At 39.9% G+C, this 23,455-nt stretch overlaps 1 protein-coding gene across 4 annotated transcripts in view; it reads left to right on the forward strand.

Moving 5' to 3' along the window:
* The window catches only part of Trpc4 (transient receptor potential cation channel subfamily C member 4), a 184,747-nt gene that overhangs the window by 122,664 nt on the left and 38,628 nt on the right, over nucleotides 1–23,455 (forward strand). For 3 of the 4 annotated variants that reach the window (XM_031373817.1, XM_031373819.1, XM_031373818.1), the window contains exons 4-5: nucleotides 6,135–6,471; nucleotides 19,852–19,991. In XM_031373817.1, coding sequence (XP_031229677.1) covers nucleotides 6,135–6,471; nucleotides 19,852–19,991 — 477 coding nt within the window. Of the gene's footprint in view, nucleotides 1–6,134; nucleotides 6,472–19,851; nucleotides 19,992–23,455 lie in introns of those variants that run through there. The other variant, XM_031373821.1, reaches the window with a different exon arrangement.

The following is a 23,455-nucleotide window of genomic DNA, read 5'->3' on the forward strand; positions in this document are numbered from 1 at the left end:
GGTCTGATTGTTCTGGCAGCACATGTATAGTAGAGGATTGCAAATTCGATCATCAATAGGAGGAGAGGTTCTCTGCCCTGTGAAGATTCTGTGTCCCAGTGTAGGGGAATGCCAGGGCCAATAAGTGGGAGAGGGTGGGGTGGCAGGCATGGGGAGGGGGGAGGCAACAGGGGTTTGTTTTTGTTGTTTTTGTTTGTTTCTTTGTTTTTTGGAGGGGAAACTGAGAAAGGAGAAATTTACATGTAAATAAAGAAAATATCTAATAAAAAGAAAAGAAGAAGGCTGCTATGAACATAGTGGAGCATGTGTCCTTTTGGTATGGTGGAGCATGTTTTGGGCATATAGTTGGGTCTTCAGGTAGAACTATTTCCAGTTTTCTGAGAAGTTGCCAGATTGATTTCCAGAGTAATTGTACAAGTTTGTAATCCCACCAACAATGAAAGAATGTTCCTCTTTATCCACAACTTCGCCAGCATCTGCTGTCACCTTAGTTTTTGATCTTAGGCATTCTGACTGGTGTAAGGTGGAATCTGAGTCCCTTTGATTTGCATTTCCCTCACAACAAAGGATATTGAACATTTCTTTAAGTGTTTCTTGGCCATTCAAGATTCCTGTGTTGAAAACTCTCTGTTTAGCTCTGAACCCCATTTTAAAATTAGGTTATTTGGGTTCTTCTGAAGTCTAACTTTTGAGTAGCCATTCTAGTATGCAATAAAATAGACTTTCAACCAAAAGTAATCAAAAAAGATGGGGAAGGACACTTTATATTCATCAAAGGAAAGATCCACCAACTTGAAGTCTCCATAGTAAACATCTATGCCACAAATGCAAGAGCACCCACATTCATAAGAGATTTTACTGAAGTTCAAAACACACATTGAACCTCACACAGTTGTAGTGGGAGACTTCAAAATCCAACTCTCACCTTGGGCAAGTAATGGAAACAGAAAATAAACAGGAAACACAGTGAAACTAACATAAGTTAGGAACCAAATGGCTTTAACAAACATTTCACCCCCAAACTAGAGAATATATCTTCTTCTTAGCACTTCATGGAACCTTCCCCAAAAATGACTGTATAATTGGACACAAAACAGGCCTCAACATATACAAGATTGAAATAATCACATGCATTCTGTCAGATCACCACCAACTAAGGCTAGACTTCAATAACAATAAAACCACAGAAAACTCATGGAAACTGAAAAACTCTCAATGATAACTTGGTCAGGGAAGAAATAAAGAAAGAAATTAAGGATTTTCTTGAATTCAGTGAAAATGAAGCCACAATATACCCAAACTTATGGGACACAATGAAAGCAGTGTTAAGAGAAAAATTCATAGCACTAAGTGCCTTCATAAAAAAATTGGTGAGATCTAATACTAGCAATTTAACAGCACACCTCAAAGCTCTAGAAAAAACAAACAAACACACCCAAGAGTAGACAGGAGGAAATAGTCAAACACGGGGGCTAAAATCAACCTATTAGAAACAAAGAAAACAATACAAAGAATCAACAAATAATCAAGAGCTGGTTCTTTGAGAAAAATCAACAAGATAGACAAAGCCTTACTCTAACTAAAAGGCACAGAGACAATATCCAAATTAACAAAATTAGAAAAGGAAAGGGAGACATAACAACAAAAACTGAGGAAATTTAAAAAGTCATCAGGTCTTACTTCAAAAGCCTATACTCAACAAAAGTGGAAAAATCTAAACGAAATGGATAATTTAAGTAGTTTTAAATATAGTTTCATTTTTATTCTTTTCATTTTTTCTCTATTTTTGGGATTTTTACTATTTTGTGCAGTTGTCTTTATTTCATTCATGTTGGATCATGATTTCTTTGTAAAAATTAGATTAGACTCAGTTATTTTCAGTGTCTTCAGTGATTAAAATCCTGTGGCTGTATACTACTCAAAGGATAATGCTTTTGAAATGCCTTAAAGGTTATTGGGTGCAAATTATGAAGAATTTAAAAGTAATTTTCAGTGACTCTTCTATGAATGCATGTGACCATTGTAAGTTTGAAAGTTGAGAGTTCTCTTTGTATAGGGGTTGGCCAGGGCCTGATCCACACACCTGTAGTGAAAATCCACTTCCCCAATCCAAGTGGGTACAGAAAACAGTGGTTCCTCCATTTCTGCCTCAGGAAGACAGTGGAGAAACCCTGGCTGTAGACCCCCAACTTCGCATGAACAATGCTATGGTGTCTGCCCAGGGCTTCCCTGGATGGACCTATAGTTTAGTGAAAGAGAGAGTCATTCTCTGAAAGGGTCCTTCAGAGGGAATTAGAGAAAGCTGAGCAACAAGAAGTAGAAAAAGACTCAGAGAAGAAGTAAGGGAAGAAGGAAGGAAAGAAGGAAGGAGACAAAATGGAGGGGAAAGAGGATGAGATCATCTCGTTTAGCAGTTAAAAGTTTAAAATAATACTCCACTCAGTCTGTTTTTCTACTTCCATCTATACTTTTGTGAAAATTTCATAATTCCAAGTTTGACAGCCGAATAATATTCTGTTGTGTAAATACACCAGGCTTTCATTATCCATTCTTTGGTTTATGGATATCTAGGCTGTTTCTAATTTCTGGCCATTATGAGCAGAGCAGCAATGAACACATATGAGCAAATTCTCTGTGGTGGTATATAGAGCCCTGAACCCCCAAAAGACAAATATTTTATTTTCTCTTATATGCGGATGTCAGCTTCCAGCTTTTGATTTGTATGCTACAATCCAAATGACCGCAGACATTAGGTACTTGGTATGAGGTTGAGGTCATAGAGGATCCTTCAGAAGGGACAAACAGAATTGAGTGCTATGGAAAGATGAAGAAAGAACTAGGTGGGAGGGCTGTGTAAAGGAGGGACAAGGCCCTTTGAAAAGCCATGTGGAAAGTTACTACTTACTGCAGAACCTTCCTAGATTATATACACATTCAAAGGGAATATAAGCAGAGTTACTAAAAATAGGAGAGACAATGCCCCAGCTAGACATCATACCTGCCACTAAAATCTCCAGTGCTAGATTTAGGTTACATCTCATTTAAATCCAGCATCCACGTGGCAGCTCACAACTGTCTGTTACTCAAGCTATAGGGTAGCCAGTACCCTCTTCTGGCTTCTGTACACATCAGGTACATGTGTGGTACACTTACATACATGTAGGCATACACATAAAATAAAAAAGTAAATCTTAAGTAAACACTACAGCTTGAATAAGAGCACATGTGTTTAAGGTTTGACCCCATCGCTTGTTTCTGTTGGAAAGGGATCCTCGGGGGGTCCTCATGTGATACCTTGTGATATCAAAGCAGATGACAAGACACTAACTCTCTTCTACCATAATATATGATACTGCTGTCAGTCCAAGGAAAGGTGGCCAATGGATGATGGCCTAAAAACTCTAAAATTGTAAGCCCAAATAAGGGTATGGTTTCCCTGCCTCACATGACATGGGTCAGGAGAGGTAGGGTTGTGAGCCCAACTTCATTTAGACCATGGTGATACATCTTTAAACCTTTCCTCCATTTTCCCAGAGTGTATATAAAATGTGTTGTTCTCCATATAATCTCTTGGTTGGTCTGTTTATACATGAAATCTGATGAGATCAATCCCAACCATTTATAGTCATGTTTTTCTATCGTCAGTGATAGAGTTCAGTTATAGTCTTATTTTTCTATCTTCAGTGGGTTGCGTCCTGTTAAGAACTTTTTTTTTACCAGGCTGGAGAGATGACTCAGGGGTTGAGAGTACTGCTGAGCTTACAGAGGACTCAGCATCCACATGATGGTTCCAAGGATCAGTAACTCCTCCAGTTCTAGAGGATCAGACCCCATTGTCTGTCCTCCACGGTCACCAACCACAGACACAGACGTATATGCAGGCAAACATAAACATAAATAAAATGAATAAATACTTTTAAAAAAGTCCAACAAAAAGAAATTTTAACCTGTGCTGAGTTATAATTCCTTGAGGCTATTTTGTCATGGGAAATGAAATAAACGTTAGATTATTTGTATGTGAAGTGCCCTTGGGAAGAATCCTGTGTAGCAGATGGGGCTCTAGAAGCAACAGAGCTTGTTAGGGTCCCCTGTGCATTTGTGGAGAACTCTGTCGATGCGTCAGGACTCTGCTTTCACTTCTGAAAGCCTGGCTTTGGCCAGAAAACAAGTGAAAGTCTAGATTCTTTGACATAAATTCAAACTTTCCTTTCTACAGAGTCTTAAAGTCACTTAAATTAGTAACAACAACAACAATAAAACCAAATTGCCCTTCTGGCCCTTGCTCGGAGGAAATGCTTTGATTTATCTGTATTTACTTAAGCCTGTATCATAAAATTTCGATTTATTTCATGTCTCTCTATCCACTCTTATATGCTTTGATTATTAAGTGTCTGGAACAAGAAGACCAACTACCACTCATCTAATCAACATGACTGAACACCTCGGATACTGGGTTTCTCAATCCATCATTCTATTGCCTCTTTTTCTTCCCAAGGAAGCATCCTTTCTCATCGCCCAGGAATTGTGTGTTGGCACACCATTCGAAAAGAGGCAGGGCCAAGTCTTACCAGGTCCATATGACTGAGAGACAAAGAAGAAGAGTGGGGGATATGGAGAAGGATGAAAAGAACCATGTCTGGTTTGCATGCAGAGAAAGCTATTTTCTGACTCCAAGGGTCTTAAGTGTTGGCCTCATGCAGAATTACACCACCATTCCTCACACCCACTGCACACTTTACCACCAGTGTAGGCTGGAACTCCCCTGCTGTGTCTCGTCTTGAATAGCTTTCTTCTCTCTGAAAGGCATCCCTGACCATTTGCAACTTCATTCATGTGATACTGAGGTGTCAGTCATGATGAAGAAGGAACTTGTGTGTAGGAGGTCTGGACAGCGCATTTTAACACTCCATCTTGATCTGAAATGTTGGATAGTTATAGTCATTTCTTGTAACTCTTCTTTCCTCCTCATTTAAGAGGAGAAAGTAGTATATGTCTTACACCTTAGGAGTGTTACGGGGGTAAAATGTTTGTGAAATAGCTTGTATGTAACAATTGATTAGTATATATGATAATATACTCAGTAATGTTTCTAATAAACTCAGCTATGACAATGATCACTAGTATCTTTATAATTCTATATGCTTATTTTTCTATTAACCAGACCCAATTGAATATATATTTGCATGTATGAGAGTGAAATCCATGCATGTGTATGATGGGAAAATGTTAAGTGAAAAAACAAAAATGAAAATTATGTGTAATGTCATGACAAATAACTAAACCAAGAGACTGTGATGTGAACGTTTTCACTTCCTATCCTATGTGTAAAAGTTTCTTAAATATTTGGCCATTTTGTAGGTAGTGTGTCCTTTGTGTGTTGGGTAGTTTTTTGTCAACTTGGCAGGGACTTAGACACACCTGAGAAGAGGGAATCTCAGATGAAGTGGGGCCTCCATTATGTTGATTTATGGGAACAGATGTGGGGCATCTCCTAAATTGCTAATTCAGCCCAGCCTGCTATGAGCATGAACTCTGGGCATGGGGGTTTGGGCTTTGTAAGAAAGATAGATGAGAAGTCAATAAATAGCATTCCTCCATGGTCTCTGCTTGAGTTACCACCTCCAGGATCCTGCCTTGACTTCTTGTGTAATGAATGGTAACCTGCAAGCTAAATAAATCATTTCCTTCCCAAATTGCTTTTGTGGTCAGTGTTTGATCACAACAACAGAGAATAAGACTAGGACATGTTGTGCATTCTTATTCCTTCCCTCTGCCTCCCACTCAAGTGCAGGGTCTGCATTTAAGCCTAAGCACACAGCATTGTGCTGTGAGTGCAATAAGTGCCCATTATTACATGGCCTTCCTTAGAATGACTTCATGTGTTTGGTTATTTTACTCTAAGATCAAGTGAACCACAGTTTGTGTCTTTAAATTCTAATATTGCTTTACCAAAGAACACATGGTTTGTTTAAATTTGAATTTAATATAAAATTAGGAAAATATTCAAGGGTGCCATTATCTTATTAAATTTACTGAAACTGTATGGTAAAAGATAAAGATGTCCAAGTTCTTCCTGAAGAGCTGCGGTCATTACATATAACAGGAACCTAATTTTCCTTCTGCTTTCCTCCTAGTTTGTTGCTCAGCCCAACTGCCAGCAGCTGCTCGCATCCCGCTGGTACGATGAGTTCCCAGGCTGGAGGAGGAGACACTGGGCAGTGAAGATGGTGACGTGTTTCATAATAGGACTGCTCTTCCCCGTCTTCTCCGTGTGCTACCTGATAGCTCCCAAAAGCCCACTTGGACTGTTCATCAGAAAGCCATTTATCAAGTTTATCTGCCACACAGCCTCCTATCTGACCTTTTTGTTTCTGCTGCTGCTAGCCTCTCAGCACATCGACAGGTCAGACTTGAACAGGCAAGGTCCACCACCAACCATCGTGGAGTGGATGATATTACCGTGGGTCCTGGGTAAATGTGTTACTATAGAAAATATAATAACGAACGTGTCTCTGCCGTGGAATTTTGTTGCTTAGGAAGAATATTCACTAATGTTTGGGGTGGAGGGAGAGATAACACACGGGTTCTGCCCATGGTAGCTTGAAGACTTCATCTTCCAAATCAAACAAATGTTTTGCCAACTGTGTTGTGCTTGTTCCAAAAGGCACTGCAGCAAAGGTACTTTTAGGTGGCAGATTACAGGTGCTGATGACTCCTTGTCCCAGAAGTGACTCAGGGTTTGCGCCTTGCTCGTCTTTTGAATCTTTTGGATGTGTCCCATTGGCCACACATACTCTCTTATTTTTCTCCTGTGCTGGCATTTGATCCCAGGGCCTTGACAGGTGCAAGCAGGTGATCTGCCACTGACGGAATTAGACCTGCACCCCCTAGTTTTCTTATATGTCTTCCACATATAAATATGTATATCTCAAGAACTACTGATTCTATATGTATATATATATATATATACACATAGATATGTATGTATATACACATAGATATGTATGTATGTATATAAAATACAATGGATGAAATATATATATTGTATTTTTCAGAAAATTCTGTAATTAGAGAAATTGGAAATTAATCAATAGAAAAAAATTTAACCTCCACATTACCAGAGATAGACAATTATTTTAGAACTGCTTACAATCAGAGTAGAAAACCTTATTTACCAAAAACTGTGTTTTTGCTTCCTTTCCATTACTGTAGTCAATGCTTAAGATTTGCATTTTAATTATCCTTTTCTGCATCCTACCATGGTTTGTTGAGAAAGCATATTTTCTCAGTTTCACTTGAAGTCCCCTTGGTCTCAGATCCAGCATGACACATTTCATGATTCATAATCTCAGGATATCTGCATGGGTTAACTTCAAAACTGTGAGGAGTTTAACATGAGGAGCTCTGGGAGAAAGAAGGTGATCCACCTTCTGTCCTAAACCTTAGTATAAGTGGTAGCAAAGAGCAGTAGAGTGGTGTGAAATTGCTGTTTTACATGTTACTACTTTTTATAAATACCATCTCAAGCGAGCTTCAGAGTCAGTCCTGACTAAGCTGATGTGCATTCAATATGTGCTTATATAAAGTAAAAGGAAAGTTTAGATCTGTAATTCTTCAAAAACCATTACAGCAAAGAAGTTGATAGTAAGGTGAAATCATCAGTTAATCAAATTATCTCACATAAGGGATATATTTTATGTGAATTTTCTTCAGAGAGAAATTTTCTGGAGTAACTCTTAGTAAAGCATTTAAGAGGTCATATGTTGTGTACTGATAACTCACAGTAGATGTCTGAAAATCCTGATATCCCAAAGGGAATGTACAACTATTTTAGGAAAATCTTACAGGTGCAGCATGTTGTGACCATATATTGTATTACTAGTCTTCATGCAATCAATGAGTATACATTGAATACCTTCAAAGATTCAAAGACTGGGACTATTACATAGCAAGCAAAAGGCATTTGAGCCAATGAAGTTTAAATTTCACTGGAGGGAATAGGTAATGAATTAATGATCAGAATTGCAGAAAGTGGTAAATATTATTTAAAAAAATCTATTTTGAAGTTAAAACCACCTTTGATCACCTGCTATGTACTAAATTTGTAACAGAATATTCCTTGACAGGTGAATGAAAGAAATGATGTTCAGATGATGTTCAGAGACTCTAAGAATTAGTCTTTTTGTTTGTTTGTTTGTTTTTTGGGTTTTTTTTTTGTTTGCTTTTTTGATACCCTGGCTATCCTGGAACTTACTTTGTAGACCAGGCTGGCCTTGGACTCAGAAATCTGCCTGCCTCTGCCTCTCAAGTGCTGGGATTAAAGGCATGTACCACCACTGCCTGACAATGTATAGTCTTAAATGTATTATAATTCTAAAAAGCTGAAATATCTGCTAGAGGTAACGTTTTCAGGATAATATGACTAGAGGGGGCAAATTGATCTGAAAGCTTTTAGAGTGAAAAGATATATTTTTATAAATAACAAAGGATGTGAATGATTATCTCTCTGGAGCAACAGGGCATGTGATGTGTGCTTATGTATCAGTAGATCTCTCAAGAGAGTTACCTGGTGAATCTTGAGAGCTTCCTTGCTAAGGCTGGGCGTGCAGTTCTTTCTAAGGGCCGTGAGCCCTTCCTGGGATCTATGGAGATGCTACCTCTACGGACTTAAAATATAAGCAGTCGCAGACCCTCAGGGCTTTTCATTACCTTCATCAATAAAGGGAAAGGATTTTCACTGGATAACATTTGATGTCCCATTGAGTCTACTGAGCTTCCCATATTCTAGAGAGGGAGGGAATGGTTGTTCTCAGAAGGGAGCAGAAGATGGCATTAGGACAGGAGGGCTGAGACCTCTCTACAAACATGTGACCTAGATTAAAGAGGTGTGGTCTGATTTGGTGGCTGCTTCAGTGAAGTAATACATCTTTTGTTTAATTTCTTGTATGGTTCTAGATTTTTAACAATAAAGTAGAATGACTTGGGGCTGGAAAGATGACTCCATGATTAAGAGCACTGGCCGCTCCTGCAGAGAACCGCAGTTCTGTTCCCAGCACCAACCTAGTAGCTCAGCTCACAACCATCTGTAACTCCAGTTCTAAGGCGGGCAGGCTCTGCTGAACACTGCAGGAAATGTGTGTGTGTGTGTGTGTCTGTGTGTGTGTGGAAATATGTGTGTATGTGTCTGTGTGTGTGTGGAAATATGTGTGTGTGTCTGTGTGTGTGTGTCTGTGTGTGTGGAAATATGTGTGTGGGTCTGTGTGGGTTTGTGTGTTATTATAGTGCATATAAACACATACAGGCAAACACTTAATACACGTAAAATAAAATTAAAGAAAAGAAAACATTCCTTGGGATACTAGTTTTCAGATCTTCCCAAAACCCAGTTTGAGTTTTCCCTCAGGATCCATTATAACTAAATTATAACAGGTAAAAAATGTTCCATAGTTTTTTGTATAGCACAAAAGTAAACACACACATGTACACACACATATGTACATAGATAGGTGCATATATGCACTTATATAATCAACTTAGCAAAAACTTGCAAAATTGATAACTTTTTTTCATAAAAGTAGCACTTCAGTAGAGGTTGTCATATATTAAATACTGCTTTGCTCCCAAGAGAAGGTAATATGGCTGCTGAAGTGATTGGCGTTAAGTCATGCCTAAGAATACGCCGCAGTCAGACAGCATGCCAATCTGTGCTCTGCGAGCACAACGAGAAGGGTGAAGTGAGGAGATGATGGAGCAGAGAACAGAATCGCAGCTCAGTTAAAAATAGCGCCTGGAGAATTGCTAGCCACAAAGCAAGACGTGCCCATAATATCCACATTACCCAGCTTGCCTGGATCGCAGGCTGCTTTAGCAATTTTTCTTTAGCAACATTGGCTTCTCATTTCCCTCATTTACTGTATATTATATAACTTAAAACATTGAAGTTAAGAAAGAACTCTGAAAACGTTCAACTAAGTCTGCCAAACAGGCGATATGGATTTAATAATGTTGAACTCAGTCTCATCTTGACTCACATAACCAACAATCATCTTCCTGGGATATATATATGTATATATGTGTGTATACACATATATTTTATATATATACATATATATGTGTATATATATAATTTTAGTCTTATGACCATTTTTGTTTTCCCCCTTTTTTGGTGCCACAGAGTGAACCAGGGTTTCCTGCATGTTAAACATGTGTTCTACCACTGAGTCATTCGTCAGTGACCCCTTTTACAAATTGTCGCTAAGATCATATGTCTTCAATGACTCATAACTTCAGCCTTACTTCTAAAGCACCTAGCCTCTCGATCAGCTTGAAATGGTATTACAATTACAAGAAACTAGCCTATAGCTTTCTTCCACTCCTCCCCCATGGCACAATGCTCAACAGATGAGCTGCAGTCACATACAGATCCAAACAAAGTGGCAGAACAGCCACTTGGTATTTTAAAAAACTATTGTAATATCAAGCAAGCAAGCAAACAAAAACCAGACAACCATTACAGCATGACACATTTTTCTTATTTTCCTGTTTATCTCTGTGTGCTGGTGGAACTATTTAAAGGCTATGCACAGTAAACTATCAGGATATTCAATATTTAGAAAATTTTAAATTGTTGTCTGTTCACCTACTGATTTACAGTAACTGAATTCTTTACTGGGGAAAAATGACTTCTGTCAGGTTATGACAGCACATGTCAAATTTAACATGCAAGGACTGAAACCGACTGAGCTCTGAGAATATTGGTGCCTAGCATAGATAGGAAGGGGACACATATTGAAAAGCAAGCTAGACACCAAAACATAGAAAGGTCAAATGGTTGGATGGTGCTTAAATTGGTTTTCCTTAGTTAGAAATTATTATAATAAATGTAGTTGCACAATGACATTGATGCTAAGGAGGCTGAAAATTTCAAATGCACATTCCGCTGTGGATGTCACAGCAGCTCTGCTCCATCTGGCTATATTAAACCAAGAGAATGGCTCATTTTCCAGAGAGGAGACGGGCTTCAGAAGTTGGATTCTTTGTCCAGAATCAAAGGGCAAGCAGGTGCTTACTAATATAATAAATCCTAGAGCCTCCAAAGAAAGAACCTTGTTTCTCTGTGAGACACTGTGCCAGGAATGGGAGAGACAGGATTGCAGGAAGCAGGAATTTTCTAGAATACCAACTGTGCACACATGCGCACCATTCCCTGCCTCCTCACACCTTTACACAGGAACAATGTGACTAAGCAGTGCATGCGGTTTATTAGAGGTCCAACGCACTCCAGGATGCATAGTAGTCATGACAATAACCAACATCACACTGTGCATGCTAAATCCTCTGTGCCACCCTACAGTTCGGTTGCTGTCCTCTCCTTCATCACTCCCACTGGGTTAGAACACAGTCTGTGTGGCTCTTAGAGCCACAATAAACAACCTCTGGGAGGAAGGAAAGGAGAGAGGCAGGAAAGATGGAAGGAGAGAAGGAAGGGAGGAGAGGATGGAGAAGGAAGAGAGATGAAAGGAAGAAAGAAAATGAGGGCAAGGAGAGGAGGAAGATAGGGAGGGAGGATCAGGAAGTGCCTGTAAATGTACATGCTCGCTTTCTAGATTCGAGGAATCAGTTTCTGGGGAATAAAGTTAAGTTCCCTTGGTTGTAAGAACATTCTTAATATTTAAACTTCTGTTGAAAGATATGCACATGTAAAAGTTGTTTCAGTCAATTGTTTTTAAAGGGAATTCATCTTAAGTAGAATGTGATAATAGTCATAGTGAAAATGCACACATTTTAAAAAACATACATTATGTAGCTTCTACTAGTCCTTGACAAGGTAACTGGAGCCAAGAAACCTTTGTTGTTTTCCCATCAGTTTAAATATTTTGCAGTAAATTTCATGGAAGCATTGAAATGAAAGAAGATCCTATGAAAAATGCTACTACATCACTCAAACTTCCTAATTAATTATTATATAATTATATTTAGGTGCAAACTATTAAAACCAAGTTGTATATTCTTACTTTTGTCTGAAACTGACATGGTACCCCTTCTTACTAAACTGAAACTATGGGTTTCCTTAATTTTGTTTTCCTAAATTTTTATCTCTAATGCTAAAATAGTGGACAAACCCACAGTGACTTAAGGGTTTTTCAAATGCCTTCAAATACAGAGTAATTGTCCCCATTTGCATTCCATCAGCCACTCTTGATGGTCTGCTGACTACAGTCAGAAGCACTGTGAATTATTTTCCGTAAATTGAGATTTTTAAGTTGTCCTCTTGCTTAGTTGATTCAGAAATTGCAGAGGTACTTAAACACACTCAAGAATGAGAAACAATTATGGAAAAAGATCTCATACCAGACTTAGTTCTCATATGACAATTATGAAACACTACTCCCCAGAATCTAGATGCAAAGTAGGTTTACTTTTTCCAGACACTCGACTCAGCCCACCTAAAGTAGAGAGCCTGTCTCTATTTTTGAATGAGATCACTCTTAGATATAGGCTTCTTGAAACATTGAGTTATTAAGATGTAAGAACAGTTTGTTTTATTCTTAACATTTTCCTAAATATCTAAGAATTTCATACAGTGTGTTTTCTTCAGATTCTCTTCTACTCCTTGCACAACTCCACCCAGATTCACCCCCATCTTCCCCTAGGTCCATCCCCACCTCCCAAACTCATAACTTTGTATCTTCTTTTTTAATAGCCCATCAAGTCCCATTTGTGCTGGCCATGTACTCCTCCTGGGCATGGGTCCACTCACTGGGACATGGTCGACCTACCAGAAGCCACATCCTTCATAAAAATTGACTTTACCTCCTCCCAGAGCCATCAAGTATTCATAGCTCTTGAGTTAGGGGACGGAGCTCTTGCTCTATCCTCCTTGTGCTAAAATACTGACAGGATGGGTCTTGTGCAAGTCTTGTGCAGACAATCACAGCTGCCATGAATTTGTGAGCACAGAAGTCCTGCCCTGTCCAGAAGACGCTGTCTTCTCTGGTTAATATGGTCTTTGCTCCCCCTTTTCTATTGTAGTCCCTGAGCCTTAGGAAGAGGAGTGGTGTAGATGCCCCAGTTATGGCTAACAACTCCACTGGTATTCGGTGCACTTTGAGCAATTTGTGAGTTTCTGTGTAAATCACTACACAACGGTGATTCTCTGACAGGGTCTGAGAGCATCACCAGTGTGTGGGTCTAGAGATTTAGAGGTCAGTTTGGTAGTATGCCCATTTATCAGAATAACAGTAGTAGTAGATGCTCAGATTAGTAGTAGGTCTACTTGGGCCTGTGAACTCCCAGGCTGGGCTTACAGTAAAGGTATGTGTTTCTTCCTATAGAGTAGGCCTTAAATCCAATCAACAAAGAGCTGGGTCTATTTTAAAATTTTTAAACTTATAAGCACTTTAAACATTTTCTCTTCTTAATGAAAGACTGGCCCATGTCTTGAAAGACCTGGATATGCTCATCTACATATGTCTCATGCTTTGACTCCAGCCCCAGGGTACACAGAGGGTTGCTTTCCTCCATTCCTGCCGCCTTGAGGAAGACAGCTGACAGCAGAAGTTAGATCTTCATCAACCAACCAGCTCTGAGGCCATAGCTCTTCCCGGATGTCCTGCTTTCTGGGAATCCCTGAGTACCTGTGCCAGGAAAGGACATGTTGGCATTCCAAGGATGTGCTGCACTCTCCAGACAGTCCTATTGCGACTGAACACTGGAAGGTTCTCAGGATCAGATTCAGCTGTCTGACACCTTGAGTCCCTCAAACACTGGGTACCCTGCAGCTAGTTAATCTGTGTGGTCTTTTATGGTTCTTAAAAGTCTCTCTTGAGTTTGGCAAGAAGAGTCATACACAGCTTCTACTGCACCCTGCATAAACTTCACAAGGGCACTGCAAACCCAGACACACAGAACAGCAAGTGTTCAGGCTGCCACTAGCTGCCCCACTGACAAACTGCCTGGTTTCCCATTTTCCATGTTGAACCAGACCAAGGGAGAGATACACCAGTTAGCTGCGGGAGAAAATGGCTCCATGGGGAGTGTGGAGTACTAGTTTCTCCTTGCTGTATCATCCTCAGGCTTTGGGGCTTTTCCTGGCATCCCCTCACTTGAATTAAGGAAGTATTGAGGGGTAGTCACTCTCATCCCTCTCTGATATTTACTCCTCCACAGAGGAGCAAAAATTGTACAGTCAGAACAATGTGGCTTTCTTACCATCTCCCTTTCCAGGGTTTCTCTTTGTGGAGTGCGGCAAGGGAGGGTCCAAGGGTGGATAGCAGAAAGTCTCCTCAGATCCTTCAGCAACCTGCCAACAGGCGGCCTTCTATAGCTTCCGGCAAACTGCCTTCAGAAAGGGAGCTTTGCAGGCTTTCGTCTTCTACTCCATTGAGGTTTGAAATATATTCCAGGACCTTAGGAGCCGCCCTTAACTTAGTGTCTCTTGGGGTCTTGTATCATGTTACTCTCCATTAATTAAAAGAACTTCTAGTAATACTATTATTTTTGATAGAGACAGGCTTCTGAACCCAGAGACACATTTCAGTTCCCTGATTCGAAAGAATTCCAGCCGTGAGGATTTCTTTGTGTTCTTTTTATCTTTGCTGATTTGATGTCTTTGCAATCCTGTCTCCAATAAAGGGGCTATAGAGGTCAGCCTCCCTCGACAGCTCTGGCCCTTGACCAAGCCCTTGGAGTTTCTCTGGTGAAAAGATGCCTGGCTCTTTGTTTGGGGCTGCTCATTACTATCTGTGTACCTAGCCACAGCAAGAGAGGGCAAGGCCAAGGATTCCCCCCCAGTGACACGGTTATACCTTAAAGCTTGAAATCTGGACTGATGGATGAGCATGAAATCAGACACGGCCATCTCCCTTACATCCTCACAACTATGTTCAGGATAGACAACTCAAGCATTCCTGAGTGAACAGTCGTGGAAGAGGTTTAAAAAAAGAAACAAACCAAAAGGACAAACATCCAGACCCCCAAAGCATGTCTGAAAGAGACTTCCAGGATCCATTCATTCCCCTTGTGTTGTTTCCACCCTGAGTCCGTACTCTTGGCTTCAAGGCCTGTAACAAGGCTTCTACCACGGGCCTGAGAAATTGTGTCATCTGTATATAAATACACACAGACAGACAGAGAGAGAGAACGCAATGTTGAAATGTTCCATTGTGGGAACAGGACAAACACATTGTGACAGAAGTTCCCTGAAGCTTTGTTCTCTTCCGTTTTTTTCCGTTTCCATGAACAGTTAACTCTCCAGATACATCTCAGTTTGTACTAGCACACTCTCATTTTTTTTTTTAATGGTTTGCTTGTTCAAAAATGCAGTGGCTGTTGCCAGAAGAGATAAAACTTGGCATTTCGCTAACATGATTACAGCAGACTAAAAGTCAACAGCCATCAAGCAGGTGTGTGATGAGGAGGGCATTTATGAGGTGATACTCCAACCTGGGGGTTGGAAAATAAAAAGCATTCTAAGGCTGAAGAGATGCTCAGCAGTTAGGAACACTGGATGGTCTTGCAGAGGACCCAGGTTCAGTTCCTGGAAGCCAGATGGTGGCTCACAACCATCTGTAACTCTAATCCAAGGGGATCTAATCCTTTTTCTGACCTCTGTGGGCACTGTGCATAATGATCACACACACACACACACACACACAGCTCAAACACTCATACAGGTAAAAAATGAATAAATCTTTAAGAAATGAGTCTTCTAAAATATTCCACTCATTAATCAATAACCATTAATTGATAATGTTATCTATAAAGTTAAGTTAGATGTGAGTTCTTGAAGAGTCACATCACAAATGAACAGTTTTATCCCTATCTGTTTTCCCTTGTTTGATGTCAGAAGTGAGGTAAGAAACTGGGTGGTCAGGAGGTCACCTGAGATCCATCTCTATGGACTCTATAGGAGCCTTACAGGTTTCAGGATTGTTAACCTTAAGAAACCTTGGATATCAACCACACTGCTAACTTCCAGGTGAAGTTTCACTTCCTTGGACTCACCTTTTAAAAACCTTTTAAGCTAAACTGTTAACCATGTAGTGGGTTTACAACTGCTTCTCTCACTGCTTGTCAAGGGGCCTCCTCTGCCCTTACACATCAACATTCTGATTGCTATGCAGGTACTTTGAGATGTTACATTTGATAATACATACAAATTCAAATGACCAGATCGAAAATGCATGAAGAGAGACTGAACTAGTGCTCCTCTCTAGAAAGATCCATGGACTGGGTTTCCATACTAATGAGAGAGCACACTGAAAGGCATGCTAGACTTGAGGGTAGAATGTCTGTCTCCATCAATTTTAGAGCAACACAACTTCCAAAGGATTCTTCACATTTTGCCAGAAGTTATCTTTTCAGGCTTTGCCTGTCAAAGATCTGGTTTACCCTGAGGCAGGGCCAGATCAAGTCTGGGTCTATTTGTAGATGACAGATCTTAATCTAATGTCAGATGTCTTAATAATCAAACTTGGCAGTAGTATCAGTGGTGAGAAACAATGCTTGTAAATCTTTCACACTTGTGATAGAATCTTTTAATTCAAAGTCATATAATCCCAGTGTTGCCTGGTACACATCTGACTGACATAGCAGTTTCTATCTCTCTGTGTTCTACTGAAAGCTAATGGAAGACACACCTGCCATTCAATGGTTTTGTGTGCATATCTTCTGATCTCTGGGGATTGGTGCAATTTTACATACAACAAAATAAATAGTGGGTATTAAAGGATCCTCCCAGTAAGAAATTGTTGTCCTGGTCATTGCATTTGGAAATTCAAACCCAATCCTAGGGTCCTCTAGTGTACCCAGCAGTGTGTCACACTGCTTCTTTGTGCTGTGTCTTTCCAATGTAAACTATGGCCATGGGTTGGATGTCAGGAACCTGCCATTGTATCAGGAAAAAATACCTTCGGTGTGCAAAAAGGAGAGTGTTGTCATGTGTACCAAGGGGTTTTCCTCATTATATGAAATAAATTCTAGGTTTCCCACCAGCTCTGAAACCCAGTGTATGAATCATATCTTATTCAGTTCTGTGTTTCTCCTTCCTTCAAACTGTCAGCTATGATCCCAACCCCTACATGAAAGCTCGGGGGATCACTTTATGTGGAAAGTCTCAAGGGGTAGTCTGGTCAGGATGTTGGTGTTAATGTTGGGAGCAGTAGAGCATTGCTGTTCCAAGCCAGGGTCACAGTGGGGCCTCTGCGTGAGCTCCATGGTTTGAGGTCTATGGTGCTGCCCTTCACTCTATGGTTGTTAGACTTTGCAGGGGCAGTTTCCTGATCCCCTCCCAGCTGTAATCCATGACACTGCATGTTCTTATAAACCTGACACCCAGGACTACGTCTTACCTCATTTTGGGGTTAGTTAAGCAGTTTATTCCTTAGTCCATATGCGAGATGCCTGGACCAGGTCTGTGCCTTGCCCAAAGAACCATCGCAGCCCCAGGTTCCTGGTCTAATCTCCCTCTCGAGTTGGAGTGGAAGGCATGGAGTAGAACGTAGCAGGTCTCAGCTCCTGTCTTCCACCTTATTTTTGAGGCAGAGTCTGTCTTGTTTATTGCTACGGGGCTTCACCTTTCAGGTGAACTGGCCCCATGAGCTTCTCAGAAATCGACCTCTTACTCTCATCTTACCATGGAGTCCCTGGGATCACACACACATCCTACCACATCACAGCACTTACGTAGATTGCAGGGATTAAAGTCACCATCTAGCTCGAAAGGCAAACACTTTTACCCTCTAAGCCATCTCCCTGGCCCTGTGTTCTTGTTCTCTCAGGAGACTGGAAGAGTGGCAAGCTTCTCTAGGAATCTGACAGCTCTTCATTTCCTACATTTCTTATGAGGATGTGACAAGTTATGATATTTATAGTTAATCTGACTTTTTCTTGCATTTAGTAAAAAGCAATTATAATCTTTTCAACTTCCTGTATTCTCAGCAGCTATCAAATATGGTATTTTGCATGTGGCATTTCAGGCTACCATTATTATACATGAGTCTCATTTTGATGAATGCAGTTGTAATAAACGAGTTTATCTCTTTAATATTTCATAGTACTAGATCACTTGAAAGCTCTCATTAGGTTCTAAAAAGAGTTGTTCATTATTTTAATAAGATTATGGGAATAAAATAATGACCTATATAAATACTTTATAAATATTCCAGAGAATTATACAGTATAATATTTTCTATTAAAAAAAAGGAAGAGAAAGACCTGGAAAGATGGTTCAGCAGTTAAGAGCACTGAATGCTCTTCCAGAGGACCAGGGTTAAATTCCTGAGGCCCACATGGCAGCTCACACCTGTCTGTAACTTCAGTTCTAGGGCTTCTGACACCCTCATACAGAAACACGTATGCAGGCAAAACAACAAAGGACATAAAGTAATAATAAATTCTATATTTGAAAAACTGGTTATATAAAAGAATTTCTGTTGATCCTGGATGTGGGACTAAGGTTACTGTCCTGTGTGTGGTACTCAGTAAGTTGGCAGGAGTGCTGTAAGCATCCATTCTCACAGATTGATAATTGACCTCTCAAAGCACCAACTGCATTAAGAATCAAAGTTAGATTCTTTGATCGCTTGACTAGAGGGAAGTGTTTGCTTTATTTTTAGTTCAGATAAACTATTTTTCCATCCATTTTTAAGTCATTTGATTTGAGAGAAAAATACAGTCCTAAACATGCTTGTAAGAACATTCTATGACATTTTCAATGAAGAATAGGTAATTATAGAGAAATTAAAAACTTAAACATTTTAAAGACTTTCCTATTATTTTATCTTATTTGGATGTGTATTTTGAGTGCACATGTGTGAATATGCCATGTGCCTGCAGTGCCTTCCGAGTCCAGAAGTGGGTGGGGGAATCCCCTGGAACTAGAGAAAGATATTTTGAGGTTTTATTGGTGTAGCTTCTGACATTACCAGGAGACAGAGGCTCACAGCAAACCCCTGATCCTTTGGATCTTAGAATTTTTTCTGCCCCAGTCTTCTACAATGTCTTTTGAGCCTTGATGCTGGGGTGTTTTGTAGCTCTATCCATTGGGACTGGGCTCCACAACTCTGCATTTTGATTGCTTGTGGCTTTCTGTAATGGGTTCCATCTGTTGCAAAGATAAGTTTCCTTGGTGGTGGGTGAAGACTCAACTTATCTGTGGGTATAAGGGCTACTGAGCTAAACAAGCATGATACCAATAGATACGCTAGAGTAGATGGGGAAAGCTCACGGAGCCCTATACAACTACAGGCAATTAAGAACTGCTGGGAATGGGAGAAGCAATCTTCCTGAGGGATGAGCATACCGATTGTCCAATACCAAATAACCAGTCTTGAAAACACACATACAAGTAACATTATACACGTATATGCATATTCATATAACAATAATTAATAAATAAAGAGATTATCAATTTGAAAGAGCAAAGAGATGTATGGAAAGGTTTGGGTAGAGAAAAGGACAGAATAAATTTTGTAAGTATAGTTATAATCTTGAATAGAGAAGAAAAACGGGAGGAGGCCGAGGGAGACTGTTTTAGCCACCAGGTGGACTCTCTTACAAGAATCCTCTTGCTGATCTAACCCCCACAGCCCCAAACATCACAACTTTTAAATTAATGTATCAAATGAATAAATAAATAATGAGCTAAAAAAATCTTCTGGAATTAGCTTAGTGTCCTCTGTCTTAAGAGATGTTTGAGACTCCATATTCTTACCCTTAAAAGAGTCACTGTGTCTAACATATACGGTCCATGGCTTCACTATCTGTGACTACTTCGTTGCATATATCCTTTATTAGTGAAAGTCACTAGATTGAAAGTCCCACTTACCGTGAATTTCTCTATAATTGCAGGTTTTATATGGGGAGAGATTAAACAGATGTGGGATGGCGGACTCCAGGATTACATCCACGACTGGTGGAATCTAATGGACTTTGTGATGAACTCCTTGTATCTGGCAACAATCTCCTTGAAGATTGTCGCATTTGTAAAGGTAATTGCTCTTTACTTAGTTGATGACGCATACATACATCTAATTCTTAAAGGCACATCTTCAGTTGCTATTAACTTTTATTAAGAGATCCTCATGCGTGGTATTTATCAGCTTGTTACTTTATTGATAGGGCTGAAGTACAGAAACTGTGCGTGCCTAGAACTGCTGTCATAAGCACTCCAAATCTGCTGCCATGTCTTCTGTCTGCTAATTAACATGACTGCCTCGAAATGAAACAGCCCCTTAACTCTGCTTCTACCTAATTCTAAAGAAATTTGTCTTCAAACTCCACTTAATTTTAAACAACCCAAATCTATTTTCACAAGATGCAACAAATAGATACGTTTTCATGGGCGAATCTGAATATTACCCTTCAAAAGCATTGATATGATTATTTCAACTTGACCTAACAGTTTGGTGTGATTGGAACAGAATAGGATTTCTTTGTCTTTGTCCTGTTCCTCATGATACTGTCTGTCTGAAATCTCTCACACCCTGCACGGGTGCACCAGGCCTCAGCACAGCTACATAATTTACATAGATCACTGAGTTCTGCGAAGACAGCTGGGATTTTTATACTTTTGTGAGACTTGTTTCAAACTGAAGTATATATTTTCCCTTTTCCTCCTTTTATTTTGTCTCTTCCTTTTTGTATCCTTTGAAACATAAATTATCACAAAATGATTAGTGAATCAGTTTAGGAAAAATAAAGAATAGATTCTGATTGGGTGCCACATGAATAATACATGCAATTTATCATCTAAAATAAAAAAATAAAAAGCACCTGTGAGAGTTCTTATGCACTTAGTGCAGCTCTAAACAATGTTCTTATTATCTGTGAGTATTTGTGTATCACAGGAATAAAACTGCCCAAATTTGGGGAAGTTACAGTTTCTAGCTATTGTTCAATTAAACTATTACCAGTATTCAATAAAATACTGAAGAAACACAATTTCTATCAGTCTTGTGAAAAAACAAGCCTGGCATCTTGTTATTGTTAGGAATTTTTAAAAAGTCTTTATTATCTTCACATTTATACACATGTATGGAATGCAGTATAATATTTTATTATTTTAACATATGTCTAGAATACATTCTGATCAGATCAGGGTAATTACTATTTACATCTTTATCATTTCTTTCTGTTTAGAGCCTCCAGATCCTTCTCTTCAGGCTCTTCAACACACACACACACACACACACACACACACACACACACACACACACAAATTTACCTATTTATTCACTTTACACGCAGGTTGCAGCCATCCTCCTTTCCTCCCAGCCCACCCACAGTTCCCTCCCCACAAGTATCCTTTTCCCTTCTCCTCAGAGAAGTGAAAGCACCCCTGGGGTACCACCCTGCCCTGGGACATCAAGTCCCAGCAGGACTAAGCACATCTTCTCTCACTGAGGTCAGACCAGCTAGAGGAAGGGGATCCAATGGCAGGCAACAGTCAGAGACAACCCACTCCAATTGTTAGGGTACTCACATGAGGACCAGGCTGCACATCTGCTACAAATGTGTAGGTGGCCTAGGCCCAGCGCCTGCACACTCTTTGGTTGGTGTTGCAGTCTTGGTGAGCCCCCAAGGGTCCAGGTTAGTTGACTCTGTAGGTCTTCCTGTGGTGTCCTTGACCCTTCTCACTCTTCCAGGAGACTTTCTGAGCTCCACCGGATGTTTGTCTGTGACTCTCTGCTTCTGTTTCCATCTGCTGCTAGTAGAGCCTCTCAGGAGATAGTTATGCTTGGCTTCTGTCTGCAAGCATAGCTGAGTACCATTAATAGTGTTAGGGGTGGACTCTCTCAAGTGGAATGGGTCTTAAGTTGGGCCAGTCATTGGTTGGCTGTTCCCTCAATTTCTGCTCCATCTTTATCCCTGTGCATCTTGTAAGCAGGGCCAATTTTGGGTTGAAGGTTCTGTGAGTAGGCTGGTGTCTCCCTCCCTCCACTCCTAGTTTTAAATTTAAGGGTTTCTTTTTTGAGAATTTCATGCATGCTTCCTGTATTCTCATCATATCTACCCCTTCTCTCTCTCTTCCAATACTTCCTGTGCCTCCCTACTCTTTGCAAATTCATGATCTCTTCTTCAATTACTATTGTTACATAAATCAATTACCCCTACTGCTTTCTAGCCACCTTTGATGACCACTGGTCCCGTGTTGACCTTCTAGACCAATGTTTGGCCTCTACATATAAGAGAGAATAAGGTGTTACAGACAGATCTGTGTCCAGATTAATTCACTTAGCAGAAACCTCTGGTTCCATCATGTTTCTTTAAAGAGATGATTTTATTCCATGATTAATATCCTCTTTTACATGTGCTGCATTTTATCTGTCTATCCATTCTCCAATAAGTAAGTCAAGTACTGATATATAAGAGACCAGGCATAAGACATAAGAGACCAGGCTGGCATAAGAGACCAGGTATCTCTGTGATATTATTTCTCATTTTCACTCTTTATTTGAGAATTTTGTACAATGTATGTTGATCCTATTCATAACTTTCCCTAGTGCTTTCCAGATCCTTCCTACTTCTCTCCCAACACAACTTTGTGTTCTCTCTTTTTCCTAATGTGTGGCTGACCATACACTCTTAGGTGAATGGCCTTCCACTGTAAAGTCACTGACCAATCAGAGACTACAACCTTACAGACAACTAGCTCTCCCTCTCCCAGCAGCTATCGATGGCCAGTAGCTCCTCAGTTAGGGATGGAACTTTATGCCCACCTCCCCTCTCCATAGTGGAATTTGTCTGGCTTGAGCTTGCTTTCTGCTTGTTGTCACAAACACTGTGAATTCATAGGTACAAATGAACTACTTTGTCTGGAAGACACTGCTTCATTGTAGTCACCCACTAGCATCTTGCTCTCACAATCATTCTGTGTCCTCTTCCACAATGGTTCTTGATCCTTGAGGAGGAGGAGTGTGATATAGGAGTTCCCATTTAGGGCCAAGAATTTCAGTTCCTCTTTACACCTTCTGGATTTCTGGGTTAATTTCTATCTACTACAGAAGGGAACTTCTCTCATGAGAGCTGAGCTACACATTAATCTATGGGTATAATAAAGATTTATTAGGAGTAAGTTTAACAGATATATTGATTTGATATTTTGACACCATTTCCTATTCTAAAAAATGGCTGAGCTGAATCTTTATGGTACTCTGTTTTTGGATTTGTGAGGATCCTTAGATATTGTTCTACCTAATATAAGTACTGGTTTACACTCCCAGTTTTGAGAGTCCAGCAGTTTTAGGAATCTCCTTTTGTCAATGTGTTTATCACAGATAGTTATGTTTTGATGTATTTAATAATAACTATTCTGATTTGAAGAAATGACATCTTGTTTTGGTTTTGATTTTTACATTTTTATGATAACTCATGACACTGAACTTTATTTCATGTGCCCATTGGCCATTTTGGTTTCATCTTCTGAGAAATGCCTACTCAAATTATTTACCCA

Source organism: Mastomys coucha, unplaced genomic scaffold (assembly GCF_008632895.1).
Source record: "Mastomys coucha isolate ucsf_1 unplaced genomic scaffold, UCSF_Mcou_1 pScaffold16, whole genome shotgun sequence".
In the NCBI taxonomy this organism is placed as follows: domain Eukaryota; kingdom Metazoa; phylum Chordata; class Mammalia; order Rodentia; family Muridae; genus Mastomys; species Mastomys coucha.